This window comes from Balaenoptera musculus, chromosome 15 (assembly GCF_009873245.2).
Source record: "Balaenoptera musculus isolate JJ_BM4_2016_0621 chromosome 15, mBalMus1.pri.v3, whole genome shotgun sequence".
In the NCBI taxonomy this organism is placed as follows: domain Eukaryota; kingdom Metazoa; phylum Chordata; class Mammalia; order Artiodactyla; family Balaenopteridae; genus Balaenoptera; species Balaenoptera musculus.
The window spans coordinates 13,245,170-13,259,780 of record NC_045799.1 but is presented as its reverse complement, the minus strand read 5'-3'; the positions used below and the strand labels follow the sequence as shown (position 1 = coordinate 13,259,780).

The 14,611-nt window shown below is 49.8% G+C and overlaps 1 protein-coding gene across 6 annotated transcripts in view; it reads right to left on the bottom strand.

Moving 5' to 3' along the window:
* Positions 1-14,611, bottom strand: part of SULF2 (sulfatase 2) — a 148,638-nt gene that overhangs the window by 102,118 nt on the left and 31,909 nt on the right. For 5 of the 6 annotated variants that reach the window (XM_036825484.1, XM_036825481.1, XM_036825482.1 and 2 more), the window contains exon 3: positions 254-493. In XM_036825484.1, the coding sequence (XP_036681379.1) occupies positions 254-493 (240 nt within the window). Of the gene's footprint in view, positions 1-253; positions 494-14,611 lie in introns of those variants that run through there. The other variant, XM_036825485.1, reaches the window with a different exon arrangement.

Genomic DNA, 14,611 nt, shown 5'->3' with positions numbered 1-14,611 from the left:
TTTTTACTCAAATTCCTTTGGAAAGGTCACTTTCTATCACTCCTGTAGGCAAATAAATCTGTATTTTTCGAACACATCTAGAAGTCAGTGCACAACTTTTAAATTAAAAGAAAGTTGTTCACGCACTACAGGGACCCCTCGCAGTACAGGGACCACAGTGGGAAAGACAGTGGTGCGAGGCAGGACACCGGGTACCACGTCGGAGGTTCCCAGCCCACTCACGTGCCCGCCCGTGGCAGCCTGGCCCCCTCACCTGTCCGGTAGCCCGTGCTGTTGAGGTACACGGCAAAGGTGCGGCTCTCGTGCTGTGCCTGCCAGGAGGGCGAGGAGCAATTCTCATTGTTGGTGTAGGTGTTGTGGTTGTGGACGTACTTCCCGGTGAGGATGGAGGAGCGCGAGGGGCAGCACATGGGCGTGGTCACGAAGGCATTGACGAAGTGCGCCCCGCCCTGCTCCATGATGCGCCGCGTCTTGTTCATCACCTGCATGGAACCTGCAACCAGAGCGGAGGTGAGATGTGGGCCAGCAGATTTCCAACGAGTGTGCCCCAGTCGGGCACCAAACAATTAGAGACGGCTGCTGAGTGGTCCTCAACAGGGCAGCGCCCCCATGCCGGGGGAGGGGAGTGTATGTTGGAAATCTCCAGGGACGGATTGGGGGGCACCCCTGGCATTTCTGGGCAGCGGCCAGCAATGCACTATTGGATGGTCCTGTGCAATGAGGAAGTACCCTGGGTCCCCAGTTACACTAGACATTCGTGGGGGCGGGTAGGTAAAAACCTGTTTATAAGTTATCTGAGCCTAGTAAAGAACTCTTGTCTTGCATATAAACAGAACATCTTTTTTTGCAGGGTATTAATATATGCTGACTTTTTTTTGGGAAAGCAACCACTATGTAAACAGAGAGAAGATTATACTTTGTTTCATTTGGAACTTCCCCAAGAATTGTTCCCTCTTAATGAAATCCGATCACGTCAACCTGGCAACCCCTCCCCCCCTCCGCCTTCTCTCTGAATACTTCTCAGCTGATGTGCTCTGCATCAGTGGTAACCCACCGTCGCCGCCTTTGTCCACATGGTCCTTCCAGCGTGGAGCCCACTTCCCATCTCCCCCCTCCCCCCCCCAAATCTGACCCATCAGTATAGTCGCACCTCTTCTCATTGCTCTCTGGGATCACTCTGGCTTCTGATTCCCTTGAGCTCTTATCACGCATGTATTATTAGGACTTAATGATAAACCACTAGGTATGGTGATTTCACTCATGCCTATTCTTGTTTCTCAATGAAGCTGTGAGCAGAGCAAGGTATAGGAAGGAAAGGAATTTGTGTGGAAACCCTACTGTGCGCTGGTGCCTGCACAATGTCTGCTCCACTGAGGGCTCCAGGAGCTCAAAGACTGTGTGCCTTGCTCAGTGCTGAATCCTCAACGCCCCTATGGTGTGTGACACACAGTAGGTACTCAATAAATGTGTGAAGGATGGATGTGAAATCGTATACCACGGCTGGTACCCAGACACTTAGTAGGTTTAACAGAAATATTCAATGGAAATCCTTTTTCTTTTCCTTCTAAGGCCATCCTCTGTTTTTTTCTTTTCCTTGCAGTTCTTAGGGTCTATAGTGGGTTGAATGACGGCCCACCCTCCAAAGATAAGCCCCTGTCCCAAGTCCTGGCACCTGTGAATAGGACCTAATTTGGACAAGGGTCCTTGCAGAGGTACTAAAGGATCCTGAGGTGAGATCATTCTGGATTACCTGGGTGGGCCCTAAATCCAATGACAAGTGTCCTTCCAAGAGACAGAAGGAAGAAGACACACAGACACGGAGGGGAAGGCCATGTGAAGATGGAGGCAGAGATTGGAGGGATGCTGCCACAAGCCAAGGAACTCCTTGGGCCTCCAGGAGCTGGGTGAACTGAGAAGGATTCACCCCTGAGCCTTTGGAGGAATCAGAGCCCTGCCAACACCTTAATTTCAGACTTCTGTCTCCACAACTGCGAGGGAGCAAATTTCTGTTGTTTTAAGCCACCTGGTTTATGGCCATTTGTTAGGACAGCAGTAGGAAACCAATCCAGGGTCCACCAGGCATTTGAAGTTCTTGCCAGGGAGCTGCTGATCCCAATCAGCAACTAGGTCACCCCCTAGTGACCTGAAAACAACAAATCAGACCCACCTTGGCACTCTGTCCCTAAAGGCTCAGAGTGAAATGGAGATTTACATGATTCTTTTAACCCATCTTTCCACCAAACAGGGAAGGAAACAGCTAGAGCTTCCCTGAGGCAAACATAGATCATATTTCTTCACTGCTTCAAACCACCTGGCAGCTTCCCATCACACTCAGAAGAAAACCCCAATTCTTTACTGTGGCCTAAGACTCTTCCAGACCAGCCCTCCCTGCCAACCCACCTCCCGTGTTTCTTTGACCTCATCTCTTCCCTCCCCCTTGCTCACTTGGCTACACTGGCTTCTTCTTTGTTTCTCAAGGGCTCCAAGCTCATCCCTGCCCCAGGATCTTTGCACTTGCTCTTGCCTCTGCCTGGGACTCTCTCTCTGAGACTTCATTTTGCTGGCTTGTCCCATTATTCAGATCTCAACTTAGAGGTCACCTCCTCAACAAGGCCTGGCCGACCTCCCCATCAGAAGGAGCCCCCTATGTACTTGCTATCACACCAATGTATGTTCCTTCTGAAACGGTCTTCTTTACAAGTTCACTTGTTTATGATCTGCCTCTGCTTCTGGACTGAGAGTTCTGGGTGATCCAGGGCCCTGTCCACCCTACCCCCAGGAACACATAGATGATGCTCTGTAACGTCTCACTGAACGACCGACGGAAACAGAGCAAAGCCTGCCCTTTCGAGCCCAGTGCTGAGGCAGTTTTATAAGGGACGCCCACCTAGAGCCAGCTGTGTTCCCTGAGGCTCTTGGCCGAGGTCAGCCCAGTGGATAGAGGAAAGAACTGGCTTTTTGTCTCAACAGGAATCGTCAGGCCTGGAACTACATGAACATCTGTTGTCAAGGTCACATGCCCTCCCGAGAAGTCCCCAAGGGTCCCATCTGTAACTGGTGGCAATTATAGGGTTTCTACCAGGTGTGAAGTCTCCCTCTGGAGGGGATGGAGGAGGTGAGCTTTCCAAGGCCTCCCTCCACCAGCTGGTGCGAACTCGCCAGAACCTGCAGAGGGAGCGGGCCATGGCCTCAGTGTCCAGCAGAGCCACGGGCCCCACTGGCGTTGGGGCGCATCCTTCTAGCCTCCGTCAGGTTATCCATCAAATGTCACAGATCCGATTCCACATATATGTGGAATCTAGAAAAATGGTACAGATGAACCTATTTGCAGGGCAGAAATAGACACACAGATGTAGAGAATGGACGGGTGGACACAGAGGGGGAAGGGGAGGCTGGATGAATTGGGAGGTTAGGATTTACATATATATGCTACCATGTGTAAAATAGATAGCTAGCGGGAACCTGCTGCATCGCCCAGGGAGCTCAGCTCGGTGCTCTGTGATAATGTAGATGGGTGGGATGGGGGTGGGGTGGGAGGGAGGTCCAAGAGGGAGGGGATATATGTAGAGCTGATTCCCTTTGTTGTACAGCAGAAACTAACACAACATTGTAAAGCAATTATACTCCAGTGAAAAAAAAATGTCACATATCTGAGAGGCCTTCCCTGGCCTCACACTGAAACTGCCGCCCCTCCTTCCAGCACCCCTACGCCCCCTCCCTGCTTCACTTGCTCCCCAGCACTTACTGCCCTCGGACAGTTCTCTTATTTGCATGTTGCCCACTGCTCCCACCGGACAGCTCCACGGGGGCAGGGATCTAGGCCTACTTTGTTCACTGTTGTCCTCCCAAGCCCAGAACAGTGCCTGGCACATAGTGACTGCTCAACAAATGTCTGCTAAATTAACAGCAACAAATTCTCTCACTCTTTGCGTTTCCATATAATTCAGGAGCCCAAGCTGGTTTGTGTCCATGATATGCACGTGTGTGTGTCTGTGTCGTGTGCAGTGGATTTAAAAAATTTCACTTTAAATAGCACCAAACAGATGATGTGCTCTCTACTGTACCACACTCCCCACCCCTCCCTATAGTCTTACACCAACTTTGCCCATTCACATTACTTGCCTGGTCCCTGAAGGCCCTAGTTTGGCAACTCTTAATATAACTTAGCTGTTGAGACAGCTCCGACTTGTCCCTGGGGTAGAGGGCAGTGTTCCATGTCAGTAACAATCATTATCATTAATGTGGTGAGTGTCACTGGCTGAATGTTTGCTGTATGCACTGTGCTGGGCACACAATGTGCATCGTGTTACTTAATCCTCCCAACAAACCATTTAACAGAAAAGGGAACTGAGCACAGGAAGTTAAATGACTGGTCACAGCCACAGAACTGGGGAAGTGGGATGTGAGGACTCCAGCCCAAGCTTGTCTGACAGCAGAGGTGGGTGCGGGGTGTCACGTTCAGGAAACGTCCAGTTTATAGCACGCAGGAGGTGGTGATAATGAACCCAGGAAGGGCACAGAGGTCCCCAAACACTTGGTCAACTCTCGGCTTCAATGAGGCTCACAATCGTCCCCTGGACTGTCTCTCAGGTCCCCTCGTCATCCCAGAGGTGACTTTAGCTGGCACACCAGCAGTTAGACTGGCACAGGGTCACATCGCCAAATGCCAGGGACCCCAGCGGTGGGAAAGTGATTCCCGTTCACTCCTTCTGATCAACTCCAGGAGAGTGTCTCGGGTGGGTAAGGTCACGTGGTCACGTCCTTAACACCCTCACACCTCCTATTTCAACAGGAAGAGCCCCGGCCACCCGGCTGGAGCTCTGGGCGGGCAGCTGTGTTAGCTTATACTGGATTGCCTGGTTTAATTTCCTGTGACTTAGGGCAAGTGATGCTAGCTTCTCTCATTTAGAGCAGTGGAATCCTGTTCTTAAAAAACAATCACGTCTGTTTAAAAAAAGTAAATAGTAGTACAGGCGGCAAGGCGGAAAGGTGAGGGGATGGCTGGCATTTGGCACAATCTGCAACTGTCTACCCGGCGATGTTGCTGGCTAAGAGACACCTCGGGTATACCCTGAGCTCCTCCCCTCTCCTCCGGTTACACAGGCGATGATCTTGGCTACTCCTTGGTCCCATCTTTCTGTTCCCACATCCAATCCATCAGCAAAGCCCGGCGTTCTTTCTTCAAAGAACATCCAGACTCAGAGTCCTGTCGCCTCCTCGCCGGGCAGCGGTCATCCATCCTCTTTCCTCTGAATTAGGTCGGCTGCTTCCTGCCTGGACCCCGGCCGTTTATTCCCCGAGGAGCAGCCTGAAAGCCTCCTCTCCTCGGCGCTCTCCGTGGATGCCACTCGCTTGGAGAGCGGAGTCCCCGTGGTTGTCCGCAGGCCCTGCGGGATCCGGGCCACCTTCCGCACCCCGTCTCCGCAGCCACGGCGGCCTCGTCTCTCCTCACACTTGCCAGGCTCACTCCCGCCTCAGAGCCTTTGCCCGTGCTGTTCCTCCTGCTGGGAACGCCTTTCCCCAGCACCTGCAGGGTCTGTGCCCTCACCCCCTTCTTGTCTCTACTCAAAAGGTCTCTTCTTGGGGGGAAGGGGGATATATGGGTAGGGGATTGAGAGGTACAAACTATCAGGTATAAAATAAACTACAAGGATATATTGTACAACACGGGGAAATATAGCCCACATTTTACAATTACTGTAGATGCAGTATAATCTTTAAAAATTGCGAATCACTACCTAGTATGCCTGTAACTTAATACGGTACAGCAACTGTACTTCAATTAAAAGAATAAAAGTTCTCTTCTTAGTGAGGCCCGCCCTGCCCACCACATCCACAATTTTACTCCCCTGCCCTTGATATTTCACATCCTCTTCCTTGTTTTATGTTTTCAACTCTGCATGTGTTGCTCTAACACGTTATACACTTTGGCACATTTACATATTTATCTTGCTAGTCACCCCCCTGCAGCCCTAGATGTCACAGCCATGAGAGCTAGGGCCACTGACCACACCTCACAGCCCTGAAGCCTAGAACAGTGCCCGGCACATAGTAGGTGTTCAATAAATATTTCTCGAAAGCATGAATCTAGGGCGCTCCAGGCAGAATCAAGCCCTTGCCTGCTGTTCACAGACTGAAGAGAAAGAAGGAAGCAGCTGGTAGTGAGGACTTGGCCCTGCTCGGGCTCCAGAGACTGCAGAAAGGACAAAGCTGGCCGTCCACCCGACCTGTCAGACCCTTCTGGAAGGCAGGGGGGCCGCCACCTGGTGAATAATTCACCTGCAGTCAGCAGCCTCGAATGCTGCGTTGGCCAAAGGCAAATTGCCAGAGGAACCGTTTCTTTCTTTTAATGGGCTCCAAACCAGGGCCTCAAAGCCCTTGCACCGCCCTCCTCCTCATTTCAAGGCAAATGAGTGATGGCCCACTCTTTCCAGCAGGTCCCCGCACCTGTCTGCTCGGGGCGCTCACCCCGGCCCAAATAAGCCGGCTGAAGGGGAGCTGTGTCAATCCACTATTAAAGCACAATTTAACGGTGCCCTGAAATGACAGCCGCACCTGTGCGTAAGCAGCACGACATGTTAAGCCTCCCCTTGGGGACCGTAACCTGTTTTATTAAAGCTGCCACAGTGACGAGGCTCGATAAATCCACATCTGGAACAGGAAAACATATGATCTAATCTCCTTGCCCAGCACAGCCCTAATGCAGATGGGCAGCTCTGAGGGGAGGGAAGGGCCTGGAAGACCAGGCCACACAGAAATAAAAAGGCCAGCCAACCAAAACTTCTGCCGTCCAACACAAGCCTGGGGACACGCAGACAAAAACAGACCCGGCTTCTTTCCGTGATCAAACCTTCCGCCCTTGCTGGGCCAGGGTGAGGTCACCCTGACACCTTCCTCGGTGCCTCTAATAGACTGGGGAGGCCTCACCGCCACCCTGATGATGGGGACTTAAATTCTGGTGCCCAAACCACTCACCTGCCAGAAACACAGTGCTTCCTCTGCATACTCATTTGCCCGTCCCCTTTCTGACTGCTTTTGCGGGGGGCTCTCAGTGTACCACCTGGGTTACTATTTATTTGATTTGATATTTTTCTCTAATGTGAGTTTAAAAAAATAAACTTTCATCTCAACCTAAGTAACTATGTGAAACTCTGGATTTGCTGTGCTACTTAGATTTTTTTTGGGGGGATGCATATCGAAAGAAGTTTGTAAGTAGTAAAATCAATGTTTGTTGACCTGTCACACAAGATGATTTCATGCACGACCTGTGTCCTAAAAAGGCATTTTGGGAGATCCTGATTTAATGTGCTCTTCTAAAGGTTTGGGTCAGGGCAACTGCTATCTCTGGGGACTTAGCAGGTGCTGGGGGCTCTCAAGATTCAAAATATGACCCAATTTTGGCCATTCCTGGGACTTAGGTGGCTCACATCTACTTTCTGTCCTAGAGCTCTGTGTCAACTAGGAGAAGATGCACCCTACATGCCACCCCCCCCCCAAGACAAAGTCCTGCGGCCCCCAACTTGGGTGGCATTACATAGGAGGCATTGGTTTTGATGGATAACTAAAGAGATGATATTTTCTGATGTTTGTTTTCTTAAAATTATAGGTAAATAATTAGAGTCTGTGATGTCCAACCCTCCTTGGGAAGTAGTGGGAGATGGGACACGATTAGCAAACCCAGGGCCTTGACTTAAATCTATGTTTAACCATCGCTTTTTCTTACCTAGACCATTGCAGAATTTTAATTGAGAAAAGTATATGCAAAGCCTTTAGTTCAATGCTTGGCATACAGAAAGGACTCAAAACATGTTAGCTTTTAAAAATTTAAATTACAGTAGCTTCCAACTATATATGGTGTAACACAGAGTTCACAAATCAAGTGCCTCCGGACAGACTCTTGTCTGAGTGTGTTGGATTTAGGTCTGCTCAGAAGTGTTTAAAAATCTGAATTAATTGCTAACTTTTATTTGGGAGATTTCACATCAATCCCGATTTCAGGCTTTGCATGAAAATACACAGACCTGGGCCTGATGGGCCCACAGGTGGGTGGATCTGAGTAGCAAAGGCTGGCTTTAGAAGGGCTCCCCTCCGGTTCTGCATGGCCCCCATCAGGCCCACTTCCCTCGTCTGTGGTACCAGCCTGGCCCTGCAGTCACTGGGTTTGCAACCCGTAGCTGATTCTATTCCAGCTGAACTGACCAGCTAAGTAAACTCGCAAAGTAACACTGTGGCCTGGAGACCCACAGAGATCAGGCTTTAAGGGAGCGAAGAGGGGTTGTGGGTTTGGGTAAAGGCTGGTACACAGCCTTGATCAGGACAGGCAGGGGGTGGGGGCCGTGAGCACGGTGGGGAAGCACGTGTGCCCTATACCACCTCATGGTGCCCATCATTTAACCACACACCCCCTGCTGGGGGTGCTGCCCCTTCGGGGTACCCTTGCTCCTGATCTCTGGTGTGGCTGAGATCCCAGGTTGCTCACCAATAACTACTTCCCCTTCTTCCTTATTAACAGGCCCTGATTTTAATCTTCAACACACCCAGCTAGGAAACTGCATTTCCCAGACTCTCTTGTAGCTACACGTGGGAGTGGTCTTTCCTTTAACCTTCCAGATCCACTGTCTGCCTCGTTCTCCAGCCCAGGGAGCTGACCTGGATGGGCTGTACCCACAAGTGGCTTTATACTCTGGCTTTGGACTAGGTTTGGCTAATGGGGGGCCCTGGCAGGACATCAGCAAAAGGAAGAACTGAAGTTCGGGTATGGATTCCTCCATCTTGCTCCCTGTGGTGTCAACAGAGGGTGACAGCTCCTACTGAATGGCCCTGTGTCATGAGTTTCCAGTAATCATTTGCTGCCCTCACTCTCTTGGTCTCGGAGTGGGGATGACCCCACTGTTACTAACTAGCCTTGAGTGCTGCACTATCACTGGTGATTTCCCCACACTTGCTCATACCTCAGCAAAAAAGTTAAACCCTCCTTGAATAACTCAAGTTTGAATGGGTCTTGTATTTCCTGCTGAGATTGTGTGGCTAATTAAATAAGTTCTGTCCGTGTTGTAGGTGATGTCTGGGATGCGGTTCTTAAAGGGAGCTGACTTAACTTGAAGGTCCATCCTTTTTGCCTTTCTGTTTCCTCCTCCTCCTTGCTGCCTGGAATGTGGCTGTGATAGCTGGAGCTCCAGCAGCTATTCTGAGTGATGAAGGTGATCTTAAAGATGGAAGCCACACAATAAGCATAGTAGAATACAAAAGGAGAGAAGGAGCTTGGGTCCCTCATAACCTTGAAGCCACCAGGCTGGCCCTGAACTGCCAACTTCCAGACGTTTTTATGTGAGTAAGAAGCAAAACTCTGTCTTGTTTAAGCCACTGTTATATTTTCTTTTACATGCAGCCAAACCTAATGCTGATACACTTAGCTTCCAGAATTTAAGTAATCTCCTAAGTGTTGCTGAATTAAAAAAAAAAAAAATCTTGCAGGAATGTGCTTGGCAAGTTGAACACTAGGGTGGGTCCAAATGAGCCTCTCTTCTTCCTGAGATAACCTGCATCCACATGTTTTTCTAACTCCAGTGAGCAGCGGCAGGAATGTCAGGAGTTGGTATCTCAGAGAGGCTACATTGGAAGTTACCACCGATCTGGCGTCCAGAATCTGGGCACACTATCCTCGGCTTCCAGCCATTTGGCCCCTGCAGAGCACCCAAGCCTGCAATTTAGAATTGATTTCTGGATATCGGTCTGCAGCACAGGGTGTGGTTTCCTTGTGTTCACAGATGGAAAGAGGCAAACAAATGCCTGGCCAGAAGCCCTCCCAAGCCTCTCTCTCAAGAGCCAGCCTCTCCTACAAGACAGCCCTCCAGGCTGAAGGCCTGCCGTTTTCAGGATCACAGGCCCCTCTGAGAATCCAGTGAGGGTCTCCGACCCAGGAAAGCACAAACAGGCACACGATCTGCATATAATTCCCACCCTCTCCCACTCCAGGCCCGTCCAGGCCTGGGCCTCCCGCCTGAGCTTCTGACTCTGAAGGCTGGCTGCCTTGGACAGCTCCTCTTGGCTTTTCACGGGCATCTGCAACTTACCAGGTCCAGAACTGAGCTCCAGACCATAGCTTTTCCCCATCTCTGTAAACAGAAAATCCCTCCTTGCAGTTGTTCAGACCAAAACCTTGGAGTTATTCTGGACTCTTCTCTCCCACTCCACATCAGATCCATGAGCACATCTTATCATCTCCACCCTCTGCCTCTGGGCAGAGTCTGACTACTTTTTCCACTCTGGTCTGAACCACCATCATCTTGTGCTTGGACCATTGCAGTAGATCCCTCACTTCTCCTATTACATCTCTTCAGTCTATTCTCCATAAAATAGCCAAAGGGGTCACATTAACACGTAAGTCAGCTGATGTCAATGTCCTTGCTCGTGTCCATCTCATTTAGAAAGCCACAGTCCTCCCTCTGGTTCAAAGGCCCTGCATGATTCTCCGCCACCCCATTGCCTCTCAGACCTCACCTCTTCCCGTCTCTTTTGCTCACACTGCTCTGCCATTGTGGGCCATCTGCTGCTCTGGGAGCCTGCCGGGACTGCTTCTGCTTCAGGGCCTTCAGGGCCTTTGCACCCACTGTTCCCTCTGCCTGGAATGCTCTTCCTGGGGGAGTCTTCTTGACTCATTCCCTTCCCTTCTTTGCCCAAATTTCCCTTTCTCAGTGAGGCCACCCTACATAAAATCACAACTCTCCCTTTCCCCTCCCCTCCTTGCTGACTTCCCTTCCTTTCTTTTTTAATATATTTTTCAGAGCGATTGGGAAAATCCCTGTGTTTGGATGACGCTTGGAGACCGGCAGGGTCTCCTTAACCCTCAGACACAAGAGTTACTGCCAGGTGGTACCACATAAGCGTGGCCCCAACATTCAAAGCCCGTGACTCACACTCGAGAAAGTCCTTCCCTTTTCTAGTCTCCATCCTGCTGATTATGTCAAGGAGAAAGTCTCAGGGAGGGGCTGCTTCACCTTTAACGCCTCTCTCAAAACTGCCCATCACCTTTTATAACAAAGCCATCCAGGCCTCGGCCCCATGGGAGGCAGCATCTTGCTGAAAGGTGAAAGCACTGCTGTTCTCATTAGACTTGGTCTTGCAGTGACCTCCACTAGTATCCACTAGTGAAAAACTAGTGGATACTAGTGTTTCATATACAGTCATAATTAAAGCTTCCTGTTAAAATAATACTTAAGCTTCAAAAGGTAAGTCCAGTTCAAGTAATAGAACAGACGGTCCTGGGATGTCGCAAATATTCTCTTGCTCCAGGCAAGGACCACGTCCAACTCATCTTGGTGTCTCAGAGCCTGTTCCAGCCCTGGAGGCTCACCAAGGGTTTGCCTGGACTGAATTAAACTAGTAAACCTGGCAGAGTCCACTGGTTTCAAGGCCTATTTGAAGGACACATGCAAACGAGACCTTGGCTTCTGTAGTCTTCTCCCTCTTCTACCCTCCTGGTGAAGAGGGCAGCCAAGACCCTGCCGGTCTCCAAGGGTCATCCAAACACAGGGATTTTCCCAATCGCTCTGAAAAATATATTAATAATGGAGGCCACTTACTGACCAATATGCCCTGGAACCTGTTCCCCTGGGCACTGGACACTTCCAGATGACAACTCAGGGAGGCATGTTAAATGCACCCCCGCCCCCTCACAATTAGGAAACAGAAAGAGCTCCTCTTCTGTGCTGTGTCCCACACCAGCTCTCTCATCCAGACCCTAATTAGGATGGATGGCTGTTCTCCGCCCCGGGACTGGAAGGGAGCCTGCAATCATCTTAGTCGAGAAGTCTCCAGCCCCAAGAACCATCAGAACTGCCGCCTGGATGAGCAGAAAATAGCAGATGATAAATTTTTTAGGACTACCCTCTGTGCGCCAGTTGTTGCTGACTGTGAGATAATGTGCTGGCCTTTTGGGGAACATGCATTATTGATCTGGGTCTGTCTGGTGGTTTATAAAAATCCCACCCTCCCCCCACTACCACCTTGCCATCATCCCTCACCTCCTAAAAGAAGCACAGCCTCTTCCAAATGCTGTTGGAGGGGCCGGCTCCTTCGCAGAAGGGAAGACTTGTAGGCACCGATCTGTGCAAGTGAGTGCTGCGGGGCGGGAAAGTGCCAGATGCCACCGAACACGAGGGCTCCAAACCTACTGCATCCACTTCCCAGAATTTATCTTTCAGAAATCCTCGCTCACCTATGCAGAGATGCACGTATAAAGACGTTCTCAGCAACGGTATTGGTAATAGTGGAAACTACTAACAAACACACTCAATCTGGAAACAACTGAATAGCCATCCCAGGAGACTGGTTAAGTAGAGTAGTGGTTAAGACCACAGGCTCTGGGTTCAAATCTTATTTAGCCATGTTCTAGCTGTGGGACCTTGGACAAGTGACTTCATTTCTCTGGGCCTCAGTCTCTCCATCTAAAATGAAGAGGATGGATCTAGGTGTTGTAAGTTAGCCCTGGTTTTCTCTGCTTTCCTCTCTCCCACGTCCTCATCACACCCGGAGGCCCTTTCCTTATATTTGCATACGCTGCTGGCTTTATTCGAGTCACAGGTGCAAACTTATAATCAGATTCTGACATGAGGCTTAGTTAGATCACGTAGCTGCGGCAAAAATGCGGCGCTCCTAAGAGTGCATGTTCAATCATTCACCTTGGTTCCAGCCAAAAATCCAGGAGTCGCCACTAATGCTCCTCCTTTCCTCACCACCCACACCCCCCATCCAACCCGTTCATGCATGTCTTTCGGGTTCCACTGTTCCTGCTCTGGTCCAAGCTTCCATCCTCGCCTGCCCCGTTATGGTCCTGTCCTCCTAATGTCATTTAATTTCAACATAAAAGCCAGAGGGATCCTACTGGAACCTAAGTCAGGTCACAGCCCCTCCTTTGCTCAAGGCCCATCTTCACTCATGTCTGTTTCACTAAGAATAAAACTCAAAACCCTCACCATGGCCACAAGGCCCCGCACGACCTGGCCTCATCTCGCTCCACTTACACCCTGGGTCCCTCCACCTGGCTCACAAGCATTCTTTCTGTCCCGACCCACCAAGCTCATTTCTAACTGTCTTTGCCTTTCCTGTTCTCTCCAGCTGGAGGGATCCTTCCCCAGTCCTCCCGCTCCCAGCACAGTGCGCTGCACAGAGTAGATGCTTAATCAGTATCTGTTGAATGCATGAATAAATGTCCGGGGGGGGGGGTCCCAGGCAGAACTACGATGGAAACAGCTTGAGGGGCCCCATGAGGCAAGACCAAGGTGCCCTGAGGTCAGGTGCTGCCTGTGAGCACTCTTTGCAAAATTCTGCCAGAGACAAAACTCACAGTCCTATGGACACTTTCTGTAGGCTCCGCATGGTTATCGAATGCGGCTCATTCTACATGCCGCCTGTGAGATAGGTATCACATGTGTCAAACTGTCAATAAAAGCCCTGGGCTTTGATTGCTTCCCGGCTGCAAATTCTTTTTGCACAGATAAATTCCCCGAGAAACATCTATACTTGTGATCATTAATACAAATCACTATAAGGAATGGCTTGGATGTATATAAATCACCTTTACTTGGTGCTTAAAAGACTGATTCGTATTTTTAATAATGGATCCAAAAAGGGTGCAGACTTGCAGTTGGATCTTCACCACAATCTTATGTTTGGCTGCAAAGGCTTTTCCGGTAAACCTTTAAATTTGTTGCCACCAACAACAGTCAGTTGCCCTTTGATAGTGGACAGAGGCTAAAGGCCCACCGCTCACCTGGTCAACTACTTGCACGCCTTACCACAACCCGCGAGAACCTCCAAGATCTGGCTCCCTTCCTTCTCTCCAGGGTCAGGCTGTGACCCTTCCTCAGGCTCCAGCCACATCTGTCTCCTTGGTCCTGCCTCAGGGCCTTTGCACACGCTGTTCCCTCTGCTTGGAAGGCTTTTCCCCAGATCTTCACAATACCCAGTAGTATGTCTATCATCATCACCGATGATGAGAAGGGAAATCTAACTTATAGGAGAAGGAAAATGCAGAGGGGCTTGTATGCTGTCCAGTACGGTAGCCATAAGTGGCTACTGAGCACTTGAAAGGTAGCTGGTCCTGAGATGTCCTCTAAGGGTAAAGTACATGCCAGATTTCAAAAGCAATATAAAAAATGTAAACTATCTCATTAATGATTTTTTATATTGATTACATGTTAAGATGACAATAATTTGGATATATTGGGTTCAGCAAAATATGTCTTTAAAATTAATTTCCCCAGTTTCTTTTTACTTTTTAAAAAAGTATAAAAGATTTAGAATTACTTATGTGATTTGCATTTGTGGCTCGTCCCCTAGATGCATCTCTAGGGCAGCGCTGTGTAGGGTTTAATGTGGAGAAATGGAACCGGTAAAATCAGTGAAATCGAAGGGGGAGAAGACACAAGAAAAGGAGAAAGAAGACTGACATTGAGAGAGATCCCCCAAAGGTGAGCTGGAAATATAGGTAGAGTTTGACCCCGGGGAACAGAAGGTCCAGCTGAGATTGACTCTGGGGGCCTCTTTCCTGGTGGCCTCATTTATGGGGACTTCTTCTCAGGCGAATGAAAATGTGGTGAGAAATGCCTCA